Source organism: Schizosaccharomyces osmophilus, chromosome 3, assembly GCF_027921745.1.
Source record: "Schizosaccharomyces osmophilus chromosome 3, complete sequence".
NCBI lineage: Eukaryota > Fungi > Ascomycota > Schizosaccharomycetes > Schizosaccharomycetales > Schizosaccharomycetaceae > Schizosaccharomyces > Schizosaccharomyces osmophilus.
The window spans coordinates 100,127-120,819 of record NC_079240.1 but is presented as its reverse complement, the minus strand read 5'-3'; the positions used below and the strand labels follow the sequence as shown (position 1 = coordinate 120,819).

Here is a 20,693-nt window from a genome sequence, read left to right as displayed (position 1 = left end):
ATAACTATTACCATCTGTTAAATTGGGATGTGGCAACAGTACGGAACGGACTTGTTAATATTTAACTTCATTGTTCATAACTCCTGTTCTAATTTTCCCAATAGTCTGAAGACTATATAACGATTGTTTGATTCATGCTAATACTATCATCTATGAGACATTCCATAATTTGCTTACGTTTTATATGGCCACCGAATATTAATCCTTATGCATTCTAGTGATCTTTAGTCTCACTTAATACCCACTGTTGGCTTTTCCTCTCATTCATGTTTTGTTTAATACAGCAGCCCTATCGTGGTTGTTGTCTTTTTGTGTAGTTAATGGAGGGGTTTTTTCTACGCTTGGATTCACAACTTTAATGTTAAAAGTTCATTTTTTCACTCTTCTAAATATAGCGTCTTTCATTAGAGTGTCTCATAAGTAGTTTTCTTGTTGTTATTTCTAGTGTCTCGTGTAGCACTTAGTTACTTTTTAATTTTATTAAATATTCCTTTTTTTTATATATATATATATATATTTCCTACTTACATTTTATGAAAAAAATAGAAGTTACGAATGCTGACCTTCTCATTAACGAACCTCAAGTAAACTTGTCAATTTAACCAATACCTACAGCTTAACTAACCTTGTAAAAAGGTAGACAATAGGGATTCTATAAAAACGAATTCTCTATTAACTTACCAAGACTCGCATTTATTGGAATTGTGTTTAAAAGGATAGAAAACTTGAAGGACATAGTTAAAATCATAAATAAATCATCACAATGGCAGGGTTTGGCAACATCAATGAGATGTCAAAAGATGAATTAGCTGGAAAGTCATATGAAGCTTTATTATACTTGATGAATAGCAAAAAAAAGAGAAAACCAGAGAAGAAATCGGAAAGCGAAGATTTGCCAAAGCATAAAGAAAAAAAGAATAAAGTCATTGAGAAGTTAGATGAACCGGACACAAACGAAGAGGAAAATGAAACCAATGAAGAAAACGAATTAATTGATGCTCTTGTTCGTGAGGATCTGGATAATTTAGATGAAAAGGAAAACGAGACATCTCAAGACCCTTTTAATCGTCACTTTGATAGTGAGAATATGCAGGCCATTAGCGAAGCAATTTCTTGTGTAAAGGCTATGAATTTGTCTCAATCGTCTGAGGAAACCAAGCTAGGAATTTCCCAAATTTTCACGCCAGATACAGAAGAGAAAGTTTCATACAATTGCATACCTAAGAGCGATAACGTTTCTGATTTGGGTTTAAAGCAACGGATCTTAGAAGCTTATAAATCACAAAAGCCATCGGGGCATTTGACGACTATGCAAATGGAGATTGCCAAACACATGTTCAATTATCAAGATGTGTTTTTTACCAACATGAACATTAAAAGCCATAAACTAATAAGCTCTTTGTATGCATTGCATGCTCTTAATCACGTGTTTAAGACAAGAGATCGTATTTTAAAGAACAGTGCCAGGTTATCTCAAAACCCCGAGCTAGAGTTTCGAGATCAAGGATACACTCGGCCAAAAGTCTTGGTCCTTTTACCAACAAGAAATAGTTGTTACGAGTTTATTAATACTCTTATATCTTACTCAGGAGCTGATCAGGTGGCTAATCGTAACCGCTTCGAGGATGATTTTTCCATTGAGAAGGAAGTTATCTCTGAAAAGAAGCCCGAAGATTTCCGTTATTTGTTTGCGGGTAATACTGATGATATGTTTCGTATTGGCATCAAGTTTACCAGAAAAACCGTCAAACTGTTTTCTCAATTCTACAACTCTGATATCATAGTTGCTAGTCCATTAGGCTTACGATTGGCAATTGGAAATAAAGGTGATAAGAAAAGGGATTTGGATTTCTTGAGTTCCATTGAGGTTTCGATTATTGATCAAGCCGATTCTTTATACATGCAAAACTGGGAGCATATTGAAGCTATCTTTGATGAAATCAATAGCTTACCAAAAGAAGCTCATGATTGTGACTTTAGCCGTGTACGTCCGTGGTATTTGGACCAGCAAGCTAAGTACATGCGACAAACCGTTTTATTTTCTCAGTACAATGCTTTGGATATTAATTCTTTTTTTTCGCATTACATGTTGAATGTTGCAGGAAAAATCAAGTTCCGTACATTAAACCGTGGAATTTTGAATCAATTAGGTTACAAAATTAAACAGACGTACGTTCGTGTATCTAGTGACTCCATCATCAAATTACCGGATGCTCGCTTCTCCTATTTTGTCAACTCAGTCTTGCCCCAACTTGTTAAGAGTCCCCAAGGTGGTATCTTGGTGTATGTTCCTTCTTATTTTGATTTTGTGAGAATACGAAATCATATGGATGACGAAGCAATTAGTTACAGCGCCATTTCTGAATACTCTAGTACATCCGATCTAACTAGAGCCCGTACTTTATTCCAACAGGGAAAAACTAAGATTATATTGTATACTGAGCGTGCTCATCATTTCCGTCGCTTTGATATCCGTGGAGTAAAGGCTGTTGTTATGTATGCTCCTCCAACAAATCCTCAGTATTATGTGGAGCTAGCCAGAATGCCAATGCGTTCAATTACCGAAGGAAAGTTGGATCAGGACGCTGCAAAGTGTAGAATCCTATTTTCAAAATACGATTCCATTAGCCTTGAAGGCATTGTTGGTTTCCAAAGAGTTCCTAATATGTGTCATGGAAGACATGAGGTTTTCGAATTTGTTTAAATTTGAATAGGATAAAAAAGGGAAGCTGAAAGGAAAAAACTAAACGTTAGATTTATGGGTCTAAATTGACAAGTCGCACTCACTAAGTAAAAGAATGAAATAAAAAGTTGGTTTTTTTTAAAAATGAGACCACTTGGAAATGTTAGCGAACCGGCTTGATTCGTAAAGTTCCTATATCATATAGAGTGTATATTAACTAGGGAAAGGAATGGTTTTAGCAATATAATTACAAACTGTTTAGAAGTTTATGAACATTTTCCGCTAACATTTCGCAGTGGTAGTATATATACTGATCTATAAAGGATGACACTCTGCATTAGAATGAATTACTATGTAAACGAAGGTGAATATCTATACTTAGTTACGTCTGCTTTGGAGGTTTCTCTTTTTCGTTTATAATAATAGTAACAGGCAGTAGAATATGTTTCATATGATTATATATAGCTACTATTGTTTCAAATCAAGTCGCGGAGGCGAAGCACGGGCCTAACTAAAAGAACGAATATTGCAAAGTCGACGAGTCTTCATTCATGATTACTCTAGCTTTATTCTAACCATTCAAGTAAATTAATTAAACTAGCATTAAAATATGAATTTTAATTAGTGTATTTGGTGTCACTTCTTAAAGTCGGTTTCGAATGCAACCAATTTAATCACCCATTTAACAAGAGTTATAGCCTCTATGTTTGAATGAAAACAGGAATATAACAGAATTCAGTAAGCCGAACATTCATTAGCTTAAAACCTCGACCTTCACATTCTTGGGCGCCACTCTTATTCCTTCTCATTGTATATACCCCAATATTTCAAATTTTGCATTCCAAGAGTTATTGCAAGCAACCTTTTTAACATGAACTAACCTGAAGTTAAAAAAAATTTCATTAAATGATTTTTCCTGGAATGGAGTCCTATAACATTGCTTAAATAATTAAAAAAGTTGTATTATTTTCGATTTGCGCATAGTTGAGAAACGGGTAACTTGATTATATTTTTGAAGTTTTAAATCTTATTTTTGTTTTTGTCTAAATGGAAGAAAAACGTTTATTAAACGATCTTAAAGAATGTCCAGATAGTGACATCCTTAAGGAAGCTTTACTTCATTATAAAGAAGCCGTTGAATTTGAAAAACAAGGTGATATTGGCAACTCTTTAAACAGATATCGTTGGGCTCATAAAATTCACGAGGATGTGGAGGTAATATATCGTCGATTAGAGCGCTTGGCGATTCAAAACAGAAAAGAGCAGAATGAAGAGGATCGTAAACTGGTCTCTGAAGAAGAATCAATCAATAATAGTCAGGAAGATGAGCTAGCGAATAAACTGACTCAGCTCTCCGTGGCACCGCCATTCATACTCAAGCTTCCAGATGAGGTTCTGCTGCTCATAGTAGAGCACTGTTTTGAAAACTTGAACGATTTGTCTTATCTACCTCGTATAGCCCAAAGCTGCAAGCTGCTTGCGAAGGCGTGTCGAGCAGATTCACTTTATCGCCAATTTTGTTATTTTAGTTACCAACAGAACGAATGGCAACAAACAAAGGAAAGCATAGAAGAAGAGCTGTCTTCTGTATATCATCAAATCTGGAAGGAGATGTATTTAAGAAAACCTCGAATTCGATTTGATGGCTGTTATATCTCTGTCTGCAGATATTTTCGACCAGGAACTAGTGATACCAGTTGGAACCAACCTGTCCATTTAATATCTTATTATCGTTACCTTCGGTTTTATCCAGATGGAACTTGTATGGTTTTCCGAACCAATACGGAACCAGGTCTCATTGTTCGAAACTTCGATCGGCACCAGTCTTCTTTTTTCACACCTTCCTCTTCGAATCCAGCTTTTAGTAATGGAGAAGTTGCTTGCATGGCTACATGGTCAATGTCTCCGGCTGGCCAAATTTTGCTTTCACATCCCGCTGGCGGTCGGGCTTATACATACGCACAAAGCTTACAAGCTAAAGGAAATCGTTTAAAATGGGTCTTCTTCTATGCCGTTGACAATGAAATCTTTGAGACAACTGAATTTCCTTTAACACATCATCGAGACTACGTTTTCTCCCGAGTCTACAGTTATACGTTAGAAAAATAGAGCCATAGGTAAAGAAATGGGTGCATTTTTGTTTTTCATGTTGGACATTATTATCGTTGACCTCATACAGAATGCACAAACTTATCGTTTAAAATAAGTAACTAAGAAATTAGTAACGAAAACTGGAGATGAACTTTACTTTTACGAAAAGTAGCATAGCGACTTTTAATAAATAGAGAATTAATTCCATACTAAGTATTACTAAAACAGACGGGCATAAGTGAATTAAAACAAAATAAAAACAAAACAAATTGTAATTCTTAAAAGCCCAAAAAAAACAAGAATCATAAAACCGTTAAAAAACCGAGAATCCATAAATATTCGTATCATTAGAAAAAGTTTGTTAACCTGCCATGCAAATAATGATGGCAGAGAAGAAAACTGCAGTAAAGCAAAAAGTAATAATTTAGTAAATTAACAATATACTTCGAACACAGAAACCTGAAACCTGTAGTTGAAGGAAGAAAGATTTGATGAACAACATATTCGACGCAATTAAACCATTTCCTCCGGAGGTAAATAAACAGGAGGAGGAGACCGGGGTCTTTCGTGACTAACTCTGGGTGTAATTTCACCTTCTCCTCTTAGGCTCTCAGAAAGGTCCGGTGAACCCGGCGCACTCTCTCGGACAGCAGCCGAATATGGAGGAGGAATTTCTTCAGGCTGATTTTCAGTAACGGTTGTTCTTGTCCCGTCCTCTGGATGGCGATACGTAGTTGTATAATGGCCAGGAGACTGACCAGGAAATCCCATGACAGTTTCAGTCTGCAACGAATCCCCATGCTGACTGCTTGGAACAGTGCCCGATTCGGAGGGTCTGGTGTGAGAGGTGGTCTTTGCTTGACCTGCAGCTTTTTGACGACGTTTGAGAAAATAACTATGAATCATCATAACAATTGAAACAACGAGTGCAATGAGGGCAAACCCAGCAAAAACAAAGAAAAACATATTCAATTGAAATATTAATGTAAATAAACGAGCGTTTGTGCTGTTCTAGCTCGCTTTTTTGTTATGATGAAGTGAGAGGCGTAATGGTTAAACGATAGACTTGTTCATGGTATAGACGGGTGATCAACCGAACATGAAACCATAGAAAACAGAGAGAATAACAAAACAAAAGAAGAGTTATAATAAGCAAAGCAGTTGAAAGCTTCTGGAACCGAGCGTTTATGCAGGATATACTTAGCTGTTCTTTGACGTAAATGGGAAGGCAGTTCAATACAAAACGATCGTTTTGTTCGGTTTCACTCTTTAAAAAAGGGATTTCTTTAAAGATTAACAAAAATTTTGTATCCGTTCTTGAATTTTGCTCCATAGGTGTCAATTGTCCATGAGCAAACGTGAAACTTGAACTTGCCAGATTCTGGACCTCATTGCCCTCTCCTTATAAAAGAAAAGTGTCTATTCGTTTTGGAGGACATACGGCATCTCTTAAAAAATCCTTTAAAAGCTTCATCGGTAGGGTTTTCACCATGAGTACTCGACGCTTGAAGCACGTCTCAAAGAAGCTCATAAGGCCCTATTTTATTATCTTTTATTTAGGGAGAGTTTCGTTCCAAATTGTTGTTTCAAATAAATTCAAATTCCGCTTCTTTGTCTTAAGGAAAGGGCTGACGCGTGAATCTGCATACAAAGAATTCACACGAGAAAGAGAACTTGTCAACTACCAACATCTTTGTGTTAGAGAATTCTAGAAACAAGATCAAGAGAATTGTTCAGAAGAAAACTGATGAGAGTAACAGGACCTGATTCTTGTGAATTCGATAATCCCTCCTTACCTTTAGTAGAATTAGAACCGTATGCTCGTGTAAATCGTGAATCTACGAAACTATGTAAACGATATCTGAAACGAGACTACTCTGGGAAAAGTATTTACCGTAAGGCATCAAACTTTTTATTGCTTTATAGAAAGTATAGGAAGAAGTATGTGCTAACCGTGAAATGGTGATTTAGAACCAGACTCCAATAATCCGACTCGTTGGAAATATGAAAGACCTTTAGAAACAATTCGTGCATGGAACAACGTTATTGATGGAAGAAAGCCTGACCAAAATACCCATGCAGCACGATTGTCAAATTTAAAACCGAGTTCTTCTTTAAAAGACCGTTATCCAACTATAAAGAAGCAACAAGACACCTCGATTTTAGCAAGCCAACGTTCTTCTGCTAAAAGCATTTTGAGACCCTTGAGTACGGTACCTTCTGTTGAAGCATCTATCGACGAACGAGACAGTTGTCCGGAAATACCAGTGCTGATGGAAAAGAAACAGGAGGGCGAGCCAACAGCTGGCTCAAACTCTATTTCTTCCGACATGCTATGTGCAGCGGCTAGCAATGGTTACTTTCGTAAACCAGCCGTCTTAAATCAATCCTTGGTGTCTTTAAACTCCGTTGCATCGCCTTCACACAAGCATGAGCTAAAACATAAACTAAAACAGTTTGTTCAAAATGTTTTAAACTAAACATCTAGATAATTTTGTTGGTGAAACGTAACGTTTATGAAACTGGGATCGTATAAAACGTATTATCAATCAACCGCTACGCATACGCATCTTCTGGAAATTGGAATTATGGTCTTTGCATGAAATAATGAATATGGTAATATGAATGTTGTTATGATATGTTAAAATACGGCTTCATATTGGCATTAGAATGTGATAATGATAAACAAGTAAGCAGACAATTTCAATGTATGAGTTGACATTGTTTGTTTGCACTAGATATAGGTTTAAATAAAGCAGAGTCAATATCGGGAAATGTGTGTAGGAGCAACCCTTTTTCCATTGTCCAGTATGATCCTGCAAAATCATTGCACAAGCTATTTGGAATACCAAATTGCACCCTTCGTCGAATTTTTAAAAACTGCATTTGAAGGTTAGCCTCTCGACAACTAGATATATGGAAATCAACAGTGAAAATGAAAAGAAATTTCTTTGTACCAGTATTACAAAAACTACCGCAGCGAGCTTTCGTAGGAATGAACACGATATTCCATTTTCGAGAATCACCGATGTAAGCATTTTAAAAAATCGACAAGTGAAGAGATGAAATACCATTTGTAGCAAGTTAATGTATATAAATCGGCTTACTTTCATAAATATTTAAACATCATGAGTAAAAACGACGAATACTTGTTGCAAATAAGCATGTTCATCGTTTACTTTATCAATAACAAATGTGGAAACATGAACTGAATGTTTGATATGCTTACACTTTTTTTTTTTACAAGAACAATGAATTCAGAATTACTTCTAAAATTTAAAATGGTGATGTTTTGCTTGAATTTACCATAAAAGGGTTTCTTGGGCGTAGACACCGGAAAGCAAGACTTGTTACGGTACAAGATCACGATTCAAGCATTGTCTCTTTTCAATTTTACAAAGAGAATTAAATATGCCTACTTTCTATAGATCAACCTCTGTTAAGTCACGTCCTTTTTGGACTCTTCGATTTCAGCTTAAAAAACAAAGAACTATTGAATTTCTTAAGAGCATGGTTGGTCCTTATTTCTATCGTTCAAGATCTTAAGATTATCTAACTCGCCTTTTGTAATGACAAAAGGGTTTGCATCAAACACTACTCACATATTTTGACCGTTACTCATTGAATTCCTTTTTATGTCTAAAATGGGAAGAGATTTTTGGTAAACTCGAGCAATTCATGTGCAAAAGTTTCTGACAATGACTTTAGGTCAGCTGAAACTTATCAGAAAAACGCTGCCTTTGTTCCTGCACTCACGAAAGAAATCGTTCAAAGACTAGCTTTAACATCCCAGGATGTTGTTCTTGACTTGGGATGCGGTGATGGTGTCTTAACTCAAAATCTGGCATCGCAGTGTAAACACATTACTGGAATTGATTCCAGCCAATCCATGATTCAATCGGCAAAGCAAAAAGGATTGGAAGCATATGTAGTTGCAGGAGAAAACCTTGCAAGTGCAACTGAATTTTCATCGAAAGGGTTTGACGCCGTCTTTAGTAATGCTGCTTTGCATTGGATTTTGCGAAATCCCAACGAAAGGAGTACTGTTTTTCAGGGTATAGCTCGTGTCCTTCGTCCCGGTGGTCGCTTTGTTGCTGAATGCGGAGGTAAGTGGATCTCGACTATGAATCATTTCGATTGCTGCGGCGTCCTTTACACATACTAAAGTGAGCATTATTAGCTTTTGGTAATGTTTCAGAAGTAGTAACTAGCATCTACACTGTACTACTAGACCATGGAATCCCTAAAGAGCAGATTGATGAAGCTAACCCTTGGTACTTTGGAACTGAACAAGGTAATGATTTAGCATGGATGTTGCTTACGCTTTCTGCTTTTTACTTAACTTTATAATTCAATCACTAACTTCGAATAGCGTATACAACAATGTTAAAGGAAGCTGGGTTTGAAATCACTTTCACTGAAAATGTAAATCGTCCAACTTATTTAAATCGCGATGTTCGCGATTGGCTAGATACATTTGCTCACACTTTTTATGATGCATTTCCTGATTTGAAGGAAACCCTTCGAGAACGTGTTTATCAAGCCTTGTTATGGGTGGACTGCACAGAAACTGGAGACTGGTACTTGCAATATCGCCGTTTGCGCTTTGTTGCAATTAAGAAATGATAGATAATTATCCTTGAACCAACTTGGCCCTCCTTAGAGTTTGAACGTCTCAGTATTACATATTGACGATTGTTGAAATGAAACTAAGTCACCTTTTTTATTCACAAAATAAAGAAATACAAATTTTAATCAAGAGGTAAATCCTTATTCTATGCTAAAAAGAACGCTTACAGGAATAGATTTTTCATGAATCAACTACTTTTGCATATTTAATACTTCGTCTCCACGGTTAAATAAATTTGGTAGTTTTTATTCTTTTGGCGTCATATAATGTATATCTAACTTCATTATTTACAATCCTGTTTTCTCACATAGGTTTATTTATATGGGACCTTTAAAATTCAACTTTTCAAACTCATCTATAGTCCAGTGGGTAACGCTCCTTTCTTTAGTTGGCCCTATACGTTCTTTTCACAAATTTTTTGTTTCTCTTTTATTTATCCACAATTATAAAATCTTTACAGATTAACTTACAACAACTTAACCATCTTGTACTTCCGGAGATGAGTGCTCAAAATAGAGGTTCTTTAGTTGTCATTGAAGGGTTGGACCGGTCAGGAAAGTCAACTCAATGTCAAATATTAATGGAAAAATTGCAATCCAAGGGCAAAAAGGTCCAACTCTATAAGTTTCCAGGTATAATCGAAACGTGTTTGAGAGTTTGTTTGTTTTGCTAATAGTTAGATCGAACCACCGCCATTGGAAAAAAAATTGACGCATATTTAAAAGAAACTAGTCAGCTTAGTGACCAAGTCATTCACTTACTTTTCTCAGCGAACCGATGGGAACTTATTGAAGATATCCAATCAAAAATTCAATCGGGTGTAACATGTATCTTGGACCGTTATGCCTTTTCTGGGATTGCCTTCTCTGCCGCTAAAGTACGTTGTTCTAATGTTTTTGTATGCCTTTGCAAGCCATTGTACTAACCATTCTAGGGACTCAATTGGGAATGGTGCAAGAGTCCTGATCGCGGTTTACTACGTCCAGATCTTGTAATTTTCCTGCATATTTCTCCCGAGGTTGCTGCGAAACGCGGTCAGTACGGAGAGGAGCGTTACGAGAACATTGAAATGCAAAAAAAGGTTGAGAAAAATTTTGAGCGCATTGAACGAGAATATACAGAAGAGAGTTTGAGTTTTATCACCTTGGACGCCTCAACCAGCCTGGAAACTGTTCATTCTCGAATCATGAACCTAGTAGATCAAGTAGATGTATCCAAAGCTTTAGAAACGCTTTAAATTAGTTGCGTTTGGTTGATATTTGGGTTTTAAATTTTTAGAATGGATTTTTTTTTATGATTATTTTTGGTTTACTCGGCCTTACATACCCACTAAATGAATGCTTATTCGTAAATATAGTTTTTCTATAAATGCAATAAATTTGTGTCCAAAAAAAGAAATCATTAACAGCAACCAAGCTGACCTGAAGACTAGAGGATTTTAGGATTACTCCCCCGTTTAGAAGAAGAATTCTTTCGTGGGTCTTTCTTTGAACGGCGCCTTTGCAGTTTTGCATGATCACTTGCGACGCATATAATGTTTGAAATCGATATCTTGGGGTGTTTCGTATTAGCCAGATACGAGTATTCATTGTCTTCCGGTAAAGGATCTATTCAACAGGTTAATTAAGCATAGGAAGACACAACATACCATGAATTAAAGCTCTCTTATTTAAAATCACAGACAACGGTTGCTCATCTGTAAACTCTATTTGAAGACCATGACTCTTGCAGATTTTTATGAGCTCCTCATTACGAGGGAGGGAAAGGATTCTTAAAAGATCAGAAAAAGGAATATTTGCATGAGCAGAAAGATACGATTTTTTCATTGCCTTCAACGCACCAGTACGTAAAGAAGGAAGAAACATGTCTAATATACACGCCATTAAAAAGGTAGTTTTGAAACCTTTAGCAACTTTGAAAAACCTTGTGTAAAAATTTGGAGCAGCTTCAGTATTTGTAGAAGAAATTAGAGACAAATCAACATGTTTAAATCTCTGCTCTGTATGGTTATTCCTCTGTGCATAAGAATGAAGGGCCAACGCCGTTTGAACAATTGGCTTTTCTATCAAGTCCGGAGACCACGATAACGTCTCAACGGATATTGCAGGATCGCCTAAGCTTAGTAAAACCATGTAGGCACGAAATTCGGGTTCATGTCGATTAGCTTGATTTTTCATTCGTTTGTAGTCATATAATTGCCCAAGGGTATAGAGAACTAGCGATTTGATTAGTTAGATGAAGTGAAGGGGTTTAAAACCGTACCTTTTGACAATTGTTCGATTTCTTGCTGCGAGCTAAAAGCGGGTTGACCTTTTAGCTCATGCAATGAAACGATGTGAAATCGTGCAATTAGTTCGTGACAATAAATCGATTCATTCGTAAACGAAGATTGTACAGAAAAATCCTGGCGTATAGCACGAGTCCGATCACGCACAAAAGCGTGTGCTTCGTGAAAAGGATGTTTCCGCAGTACTTGTTGAAGAAGATACTCGGTTGTTTTTCTCAAAATGGCTGGAGGCCGAACATCGGAAGGTAGGATGGGACCTTTTCCAGCGGCAGGACGATGGTAAGCTTTAACAGTAAACTCGGGATCAGGTTGGTGAGTTTCTGGATGTTTTTCATAAGGATGAATGGACTTTTGTATCGTTCTTTCGGCAACTTCAAACTCCGGACACATTTGAGTACAAGTGCCGACCAAAATGGTGCTTTCTTGCCAATGTTTGGATTGTTGGGCTTCAAAAGCTTCTTGTTCTTTCATCCTTGATTTCCGTAACGTCTGATACTTTAAATCGGTCCCCGAAGAAAAACGAGCTGATCGGGCAGCCCTACGCTTGGCAGTGTTCGATGGATCCATGGGTGGCCTTGGTCGCGATTTTGCTTTTTTGTTTAAACTCATGTACCGATCCTAAAGCAAATCTTGTTAGACAGAGGAATATGATAGGGATCGCGAAAAGGATGGTTGTTCGAGTTGGAAAAGAATTCATCAAGGGTTCCATCCACGGGAAGAATTATTGTACAAGTTTGCGATTCAGAACCATTCCGTGAACATGCATGCTGCCTTCCTACCACATATGTTCTAACAACAAACAATGAAAACTTACCTTTGCAGAAAATAACAGAATAGGAATAACGAATTGGAGTAAAACTAAGGGATTGAAATTATGCCCAACAAACAGTCAATGTATGATGGGTGAAACACAACAACTTGTCGAAAGACCACCAAACATGAATTGTGTCAAAGTCAAATAAAGCGAGTTAATCCAAAAAAGAAAATAGGATTGAAAAAACACTCGGAAGAAAGATGTATGTGAATTGGTTGAGAAGTGGTCAAGGCATGTAGAGAATAGAGCTTGGAAATGGGTAGTATGGATTGGGTTGATGTAGATAGTTTCTTTTTTTCTTTTTCCTCCAGAGTTAAAGTTAGGGAAGGGCAAATGAAAATGAACAAGACTACGATTGGAAAATACAAATGGGAGAATTGTCTGATGGGTTTCGAAAATGGATTAAAAACAAAGGCACGAATGCTGTGGAGCGACTTTTAGGAAAGGAAAGAATTGATTATTGTTTTAGGAATCTGAAGATGACAAGTACAGAGAATCAGTTTCATCTACCTGGGTTATAAATGTAAACAAGATAGGATGAACGGGTTACAAATTACAAGCATACCACTGGTATGAGCTCCATCTTATATTAATTTTTTTCAAGATTCCTTTTCGCTTTGGTGTTGCGTATGGAACGCTCGACATCCTCTTGCTGATTTGCTTCAAGCTAGTTGACAAAAAAGCCGATGGTTCCTTTCATAGAGTTTCTACTGGAGAACTATGATGCTATCTCTCAAAAAAAAGACTATTTACCTTTCAAAGCAAGCAAAAAGCTGAACCAAACAGGAATAGATTATTCTCATCAACGGTTCCAGAGACATGCACGAGACGATTAAGACGATGCAAGAGAATTTTTAACTATTCTTCCTTCCTTCTTCTTTTTTTATTCTTTTCCAGTTCTTTTATATGAAAAGCTTGTTTATTTTTGGACATTCATTGCTCCTATTTATCAGATCATCTACCGATCCACTCTTGGAACCTTTCTCGAAACAAACAAAAACCTACAGCTAGCTGAAATAGATAGATTTCTTTTCTTTTCTTTCGTTACTACCTTTGACCAGTCGTTCCCCCTTTGTTCTTTGCAATGTTTCCTTAAACACTTTTGAGGAAGCGTCTAACCTTTTATTTCTCGCAAACTGGCTACGCTTTCTATGCTACTAATCATGTTTTTTTTTTCTTTTTTTTTTTCTTTTTTTTCTTTTCTTCTCTTCTCTTCTCTTTTGTTTGTTTGTTTGTATTCTTCTCTCCGTATAGATGCTCTCTCTACTAGCTTTTCGCTCTCATCTCTCTACGTCAATCTTTGAGCCACACCTCGTACTACAAAGTCCTATTCAATACGCATCTCTAATACTATTGCAAAGCTTAATTTCCTGTGTTCAACTGGCAAACTTTATGAGATTCCCTCTAACGATGACTACTTTTCTTTTGTTTACATCATTACGTCGTGACTTCGTTGTCGCTTTTTTTTTTGCGGATTGATTTTTCGCTTTTTGTACTCCATACACTTCCATCTTTAATTTATCTTCTCTCTTTTCTGTCTATATGCTCTTTCCTTTCTCTCTTCCTTGCACTTCTCCAAAGTTCTCTTTCCTTACCCTACTACCTTAGCTAACGCTACTCTTCCTAGTTGGTTGCTTCCACCAAGAAGACGTCAACCCTAATTATTTGGTATCGGTATAATATGTGCCTTTAAGTCTACCAACACACTTGCCGTCTGTCCTTTCCTTTCCATATTTTGTATTATTGAATTTTTAACCATTGTTTGCTGAAAATTTTAAGGGTTTGCCGTATATTCTAGAGTTGGGCAATTGATTTGCTGAAATCGCTCTTGCTTTGTAATTTTCTTTTTGTTTTTCCTTCTTCCCATTTGTTGCTTCCCCCGATTGTTTCTGTTGCTTTTGTTCTTTTACAGCTAAAGGCTCTCACTGTGCCTTTTCGTGTTGCTGTTTCTGTTTTCTATCCTGTCACTTGTTTTTCCAAGATTGAAGCATACGAATAGAAACATAAATTGACAAAGTCCTTTTATTTGCACTTATCCAAAGTCTCAGTTGTACGCATTTTGTGCATCGAATTGGCCCATCGTTCGTGTGCAGAGAACGCACTTATCTGTTGATTTCTTTTAGAACCAATTCAAGCCTTTAAGAATTCATTACTTTGGATGTTACTATCAGTATTAGAGTAATCTCTCACCAGCTTTAACTCTTCTTTCTTCTGCCAGTTTACTTATAATCCAAAGTCAGACGTTGGTTTCCCTTTTTCCTTCTATTTTTGTTTGTAATTGTTGTCGTTGCTTTTTCTTTGATCCTTAGCACGTGTCTTTTTTGTCCTTGTCTGTTCTGTGATTTCAATTATTTGTTTTACTTATTTCTTGTTCATTTCATTTCGTCCTCTTCTTCCAGACCACAGCATCTCTGGTATCTTTTTGAGTGACAGACTCCTTGTTAATTCCAGTTTGTCCTTTTGTTGTCTTATTCTTAAAATCATTTTCACCCCCCTTTCTTATCGCTCAAAAGGCTCTAACATTTCTAGGTTGCACCGTTTTCTCTAGCTCTTCTTACTCGAAATCGTGCGTTTCGTTATAAAACTGTCCTACTGAATTTGCTCTCCTTTTATATATACTTTAGTTCAATTTCAAAATGTCGGGAGACAAACCTTTGTCTGGCTTGGGGAATCAGGGAAGCGTTCCCGAAGGTACGGATGCTGAAACGATATTAAGAAGTCGAAATCAATCTACCACTCCCGTACCTTCCCCGTTGCGAAAAGGATTTTCAAAAATTAAACATAATATTTTGAGCCGAAAAAACTCTGGTCAATTGAGACCCGGCTCGGTTGATAGACAAACTCCACAAGAAACTCGCTATGGCCCCACGAACGATTCTATGGCTCATGTTCCTGATACTCCCCGTGAGTCTCCTCCTCTTCGAGAATCAGACGCTCATCAACGAACCGAGACTCCCGCCCGACCGGTCCCTATCCATCCGAACTCTTCTGGAGGCCCTCAACACCATTCTGGAGTGAAGTCTTTGTTTGAAAAGGCTATACATCCTTCTCGTGGAAAGTCTTCGCAAAGCCCCTCAAAAGGTATTGGCTCATTCATTAATCAGCATATTTTACATAAGCACCCTTCCTCCGATGCTTCTCCTCCCGATCAGAAACCTTCCCAAGGTATTCAAAAAAGTAATTCTCACCATTATTTGCAATCCGACAAAACCAAACCCAGCGCTGTCTCGAAACCTCATGACGTCCCCAAACGCGCCAGTTCTGCCATCCATCCCAAAGCGTCTCGATCACCACCTGGAATTGCTGATAATGATGCGAATAGGGTCTCGCGCTCTTCCGAGTTTCCCACTTCTTCTAAACCCATGGACATTCGTTCGAATGGTAAAAATAAACCGCGTGCTGGTGGATTCTTTGACACTCCCCTCCATGCTTCCCCTACCTCTGGCTCACCTGCCAGCACTCCTCATTCTTCAAAAAGCCCCTCTCAATCCTCCGTTACTTCCAACGGTTTTCGCCCGGGTCCTGGAAAACCGCTAGTCCCCCGACAAAGGAACCCTTACCTCAATACTTCTTACGAATCTTGGCCTCATTCTCCCGAGTATGACTGCTATACTTATGCTGTTAGTGGCAGCCTAAACATGACCCCACAAGGAACAGGTTTCGAATGTATCAATCCCGCCAATCCTTTTAGCCCTGGATACAAGAAACAAGATACTTCTTCCCAAACCAATGCAAATGGGGCTTCTGGAAACCAACCTTCTTCAGAAGGTGCTGGCACAAATCAGGGATCAGATTATCAACTTGTGAAACCAAAAAACATTGAACAAGTACCTAGAAAGTTAAGACCTACCTATGTCCCGCCTTACGCCAAGCGTGTCGTTCCTCGGTTGAGCTCGAAATACGTTTTACTTGAAGAAACTAAAGATCTCGGAAGTGGTGCTACTGCGGTTATCCGCTGCGTCAGCTTGAAAAATCCGAAAGAGAATGAAAAGAAATTGAGGTTTGCAATTAAAGCTTACCGTCGAAAGGCTGATGATGAATCAGAAAGCTTCTACATCTCAAAATTAACATCTGAGTGGCTTGTGCAATGTAGAATGGAGCATCCGAACGTTGTGAAAGCTTACGATCTATGTTTAGATTCTCATATATTCCCTCTCTATAGTGACACTTGGTGCATAATAATGGACTTTTGTCCTAAGGGTGATTTGCTTAGTTTAATTAGTAACCGTCATGACCGGCTCACTCGAAGGGATTTTGAGTGCATGGTTAAGCAGATTTTACGAGGAGTTGCTTACATTCATTCTCAGGGTATAGCGCATCGAGATTTAAAGCCTGAAAATATCTTAATTACTAGCAACGGAGCTCTACGTATTACAGATTTTGGAGCTTGTGATGTTCTATGTGATCCTGGCAATACAGAAAAGCTTCCATCAGCTTTGTCTCAAAGTAATGGTGTATTTGGAAGCGATCCATTTATGGCACCTGAAATTTTAACTCCTGGATCTTATAACGCCTTTTATGCGGATATGTGGTCGTGCGCGATTGTTATCCATACTATCTACTTCCGCACATATCCATTTCGAAAAGCCGTAACGACTGATCAGCTTTATAATAAGTATTTAAAGGCTTGGCGTGAGTATAATCTTATGTGCGATGTTCAAAATATCAGGGTTTCCAAGACTCTACCATATTTGAAACCCGTTTGCGATTTGCCTGAGCCTATGCAGCGTCTCTTCTTTTGTTTAGCTAATCCTGTATCGGAAGAAAGAATGTTGGCTTTGGAGGCGTTGAGTATGGACTATGTACAAAACATTGAATGCTGTTGTTGTGACGAGCATGAGGTGACCACGCATGAGCCTGAACCATGCTTGAAATGGAACGATCCTCCAATGTGTGAAACCTCCAACCATCATTATCATGGCTAAAGACTAGAGACCGTTGTACATGAAAATGTAAATATTGGAGTTTTCCTTGTTTCTTTTTGTCTTTTTTATTTAATAAAATTAAGAGGAAAGCCCTTCTTGCTAAATAAAACACAAATTTTTTTTAAACAGATATTCGTTTTTTAATAGTTTAAAGTCACTTTTATTTTACAACAGGAATGCGTTGTTTCCTATCCTATAAGTAACCTTTAATCAATCTTTTAATAACAAAAAAAAAAAGACAAGTTGTTAGTATTCTTGTTTTATGAAACCTAAATCGGAATTGAGCTATCACCATTTGGTTTGGTTCCTTCCTTGAATTGAGAAGAAGTCTGGCGATAACTTCTTTTAACTATAAATCATAGTTTAGATGATACTGTTTTTATGATTACTGGATTCTGAAATGATATTAATTACCTCTTTACGAAGGTCAGTTTGACTTGATCCGATTCGTAAGGTTTTACCAATTCTTTGGACATTTTTTATTTCTTCTCTTTATATATATTTTTTGAGATTTCATTAAGCCCATAAATACTAACTTGAACTAAAAATACAAAAGGAGAAAAATGTTTAGAGCACGGTACTGAATGGAAAAGATCCGTGAGGAAAAGTTACAAGACCAAAAATCAAACAAGGAATCAACTAGGAATAATAACATGGCATGCCGTCTCATATAGAATAAAGAACATCAACAAATGAGATTAAAAATGGTCTTTGTTGTACTTCATAACATTTCTCGTATCTGCAATCATCTTTTGAAGAACCAGTAGTTCTTCAACACGGCCAAGCTTCTTAGGGTCGTTTCGGAGTGCAAATTTGAAATCGTCCACCTTTACTTTGTTGCGATTGCCAGCAATTCGAGCCGCCTCTAGGCACTAAATAAATGTTAGCCCTTAGAACAGGTTAAAAATAGATACAATTGCTTTGTAACTTACCATTTCATTAATATAGTCAACGACAATTTCTTCCAAGACATTTACACTGTCGGGAGCAGGATTTAGATCGTCTCCAAAAGCGTACATAAGAGACTTCACTATCCATGAGTTAGAGAAATTTCTATAAAAGTGCATAAGTCTGCACCCAAAGCAATAGAAGCATCCAAATTCTTGAAATATCCGATTGTAGCTTTCAGAATATATTATAGTGTCTATAGACAGATATAAGACCAATTTTACTTACAGTCTTTTGTAAATAGGTGCTGTCTCCGGGTAGGAGGACGTCCACGACGAGATTCCATACTCATTGTAAAGTACAAGTTTGAAAAGCTATACCAAGTCTTATGTTTCGTCCTTGTATTGTATGCTTAACATCTCATTACAGCCACCCCTTTAGTAATATATATAACAACGACAACAATATTTTATAATTTACGTTGGAAAACGGAAAACACGATAGTGCGCCATGAGGATGCGAACTTATGTCCTCATTGTTCTTAGTTTGTTTCCATCATCCACCAACACAGAGGGTGTACATTTGAGGATTTGGAATATTTTTTAAAGGGGTTTGCGTGTATTGAATTCAAGAAAAAGAAAGAATACAGTTAACAAGAAAGTCGAATTAACATTCTCAAAGCGGAGATTGAGAAAGTATTTTAAGAAGAATGACGATTGCTGATGATGCACAGTTGTATCAAACGTTAGCAGATCGTTCAAAAAACGCTGATGAGCGCCTTCTGCTTCGAGAATATATTCCAAAGGCACTGGATAAGCTCATGGAAATATCGTTAAATGAATGCATTCATAAGCAGTGTCTGAGATTTTTAGCAAATTCTTGTAGCGAAGAAGATGACAATCGTGCTACCTTCTTTGATAATAAAGGTCTCGATATGATGAAGATATATTGTGCTAAAGCAGATGATAATTCTGCTCTTGCTTTTGCTGTAATCCATAACTGTATTTTAGACTCAAAAAAATATCAAGCAAGGGTTGCTGAAACTGAAATCTTGCATCTTGCAATTACATATTGGATTGATTGGCAGCACAAGTTACGTGCTCCGTTCATTAATATGCTTTCTGTCATTTGTGAGCTATTGTATCCGTTTTCTAAAGATGCGACTTTGGTCTTCGCTGGATTGCATGTTCTGCCTTCTATGACCCGATTAGAAATTGATTCGTATTCTATTTTTACGAAAGCATTTGACAATCCAAATATCTGTATATCCTTTGCAAACGATCCTGATCTCTTAATCGAATCCATTGAACTGGTATTGATGCAACGTGATTTTTCTCAAAGAATTCCCATTTTAAACCTTTTCCCGCGTATCGCTGAACACAATGAAGTCTTCTCTACCAGCCTTCATCAGAATAGCACGTTTCTTGATTATCTCAAAAAGTTTTTACTTTCAGACGATTCCGCTCGCACAACGATGGCAGCGCTTTTCATTGGAAATCTCACCAGAAACGACCATATCTCAAAGGCTCTTTTCCGTGAGAACTTTCCGGAAATCCTTGTTGCTTGCGTCCTCAAAGAAAAGAGGATTGATGATAATGTTGGTAAGATCTATGCTTGTTCAGCTGCTTTGAGACATTTTATGATACCTCTGTCCTCTCGGAACCATTTCGCTGCCAGATCTTTGCTTCTTCAGGATAAGATGTTGCGTAGCAGTTTTTCACAGTTGCATTACCTTTCTGTAAGTATGATTCGTCTTTCGATGCCTTACATTCTTTATAAATTAATAAAGGAGCCTGAACGCTTTGATAAATTACGCGAATGCTCCAAAAGTCCAGATGCAAACCTTGCCCTTGAAAGTAACAGAGCTATCTTGGCTTTTATGAAGCATGCTTTAATCATGCCCAATTTATCCCAAAACATTCGTCAATTTTTGGAAAAGAACATTGCTATTTTCCATGACAGCGTTCTGGCAACCATAACTATGGTTAATAATTATCCCATTGTTACCGGAGAAGCTGTTTTTGTTGCAATTTTAATGATCAAGCACGGATTTGCTGGCTTGTCCGAAACAATCCGTTTGTCTTCGGCTTATGAGATTTTAAAGTCATACTCTAACGACCCTAAGTTTGCTAATGAATTAAAGCAAAATATTCTGGCTTTACTCGTCTTGGTGGATAAGGATGGTAAAGCGCTCGAGTAAATTCACATTTCTCTTTATCGGCTGTGTTCTCTTTTGTCTAAAAGTTAAGTTTTTAAAAAAATCACCGTCATATCTCCTTTTGGATTACCATTGTTGTTCCTGTGTTACTCATTTTGTTAAAAACATCCCTTCCCATTTTTGGCTTTTAGAAAACGTTGAGTGATTGTTAATTATT

At 37.3% G+C, this 20,693-nt stretch overlaps 11 protein-coding genes across 11 annotated transcripts; 7 read left to right on the top strand and 4 right to left on the bottom strand.

The window, feature by feature from the left end:
- Nucleotides 1-763: 763 nt before the first annotated feature.
- Nucleotides 764-2,704, top strand: utp25 (U3 associated protein Utp25; the record flags this gene model as incomplete). Its single annotated transcript, XM_056182896.1, has 1 exon — nt 764-2,704. The coding sequence occupies one exon, from the start codon at nt 764-766 to the stop codon at nt 2,702-2,704; it is 1,941 nt and encodes a 646-aa protein (XP_056039231.1).
- Nucleotides 2,705-3,730: 1,026 nt separating this feature from the next.
- On the top strand, nt 3,731-4,792 carry pof7 (F-box protein Pof7; the record flags this gene model as incomplete). Its single annotated transcript, XM_056182895.1, has 1 exon — nt 3,731-4,792. One exon carries the CDS (start codon nt 3,731-3,733, stop codon nt 4,790-4,792), a length of 1,062 nt encoding a protein of 353 aa, XP_056039679.1.
- A 495-nt stretch (nt 4,793-5,287) lies between these two features.
- Nucleotides 5,288-5,740, bottom strand: SOMG_04107 (Schizosaccharomyces specific protein; the record flags this gene model as incomplete). The annotated part of the gene is made up of 1 exon (XM_056182894.1): nt 5,288-5,740. The coding sequence occupies one exon, from the start codon at nt 5,738-5,740 to the stop codon at nt 5,288-5,290; it is 453 nt and encodes a 150-aa protein (XP_056039839.1).
- A 61-nt stretch (nt 5,741-5,801) lies between these two features.
- On the bottom strand, nt 5,802-6,107 carry SOMG_04106 (uncharacterized protein; the record flags this gene model as incomplete). Its single annotated transcript, XM_056182893.1, has 1 exon — nt 5,802-6,107. The coding sequence occupies one exon, from the start codon at nt 6,105-6,107 to the stop codon at nt 5,802-5,804; it is 306 nt and encodes a 101-aa protein (XP_056039838.1).
- A 414-nt stretch (nt 6,108-6,521) lies between these two features.
- Nucleotides 6,522-7,254, top strand: mug9 (DUF2406 family conserved fungal protein; the record flags this gene model as incomplete). Its single annotated transcript, XM_056182892.1, has 2 exons — nt 6,522-6,669; nt 6,746-7,254. 2 exons carry the CDS (start codon nt 6,522-6,524, stop codon nt 7,252-7,254), a joined length of 657 nt encoding a protein of 218 aa, XP_056039242.1.
- Nucleotides 7,255-8,409: 1,155 nt separating this feature from the next.
- Nucleotides 8,410-9,400, top strand: SOMG_04104 (methyltransferase; the record flags this gene model as incomplete). The annotated part of the gene is made up of 4 exons (XM_056182891.1): nt 8,410-8,435; nt 8,483-8,880; nt 8,955-9,068; nt 9,147-9,400. 4 exons carry the CDS (start codon nt 8,410-8,412, stop codon nt 9,398-9,400), a joined length of 792 nt encoding a protein of 263 aa, XP_056039837.1.
- A 503-nt stretch (nt 9,401-9,903) lies between these two features.
- On the top strand, nt 9,904-10,641 carry tmp1 (thymidylate kinase Tmp1; the record flags this gene model as incomplete). Its single annotated transcript, XM_056182890.1, has 3 exons — nt 9,904-10,036; nt 10,085-10,281; nt 10,339-10,641. The coding sequence occupies 3 exons, from the start codon at nt 9,904-9,906 to the stop codon at nt 10,639-10,641; spliced, it is 633 nt and encodes a 210-aa protein (XP_056039266.1).
- A 191-nt stretch (nt 10,642-10,832) lies between these two features.
- On the bottom strand, nt 10,833-12,300 carry sac32 (nuclear export factor Sac32; the record flags this gene model as incomplete). Its single annotated transcript, XM_056182889.1, has 3 exons — nt 10,833-11,011; nt 11,053-11,619; nt 11,667-12,300. The coding sequence occupies 3 exons, from the start codon at nt 12,298-12,300 to the stop codon at nt 10,833-10,835; spliced, it is 1,380 nt and encodes a 459-aa protein (XP_056038934.1).
- A 2,841-nt stretch (nt 12,301-15,141) lies between these two features.
- nnk1 (serine/threonine protein kinase Nnk1) lies at nt 15,142-17,430 on the top strand (the record flags this gene model as incomplete). Its single annotated transcript, XM_056182888.1, has 1 exon — nt 15,142-17,430. The coding sequence occupies one exon, from the start codon at nt 15,142-15,144 to the stop codon at nt 17,428-17,430; it is 2,289 nt and encodes a 762-aa protein (XP_056039841.1).
- Nucleotides 17,431-18,128: 698 nt separating this feature from the next.
- Nucleotides 18,129-18,670, bottom strand: taf13 (transcription factor TFIID complex subunit Taf13; the record flags this gene model as incomplete). Its single annotated transcript, XM_056182887.1, has 3 exons — nt 18,129-18,302; nt 18,363-18,460; nt 18,607-18,670. The coding sequence occupies 3 exons, from the start codon at nt 18,668-18,670 to the stop codon at nt 18,129-18,131; spliced, it is 336 nt and encodes a 111-aa protein (XP_056039840.1).
- Nucleotides 18,671-19,027: 357 nt separating this feature from the next.
- Nucleotides 19,028-20,518, top strand: arz1 (RAP1-like protein, GTPase exchange factor, Zfs1 target number 1; the record flags this gene model as incomplete). Its single annotated transcript, XM_056182886.1, has 1 exon — nt 19,028-20,518. One exon carries the CDS (start codon nt 19,028-19,030, stop codon nt 20,516-20,518), a length of 1,491 nt encoding a protein of 496 aa, XP_056039236.1.
- Between the last annotated feature and the right edge of the window lie 175 nt (nt 20,519-20,693).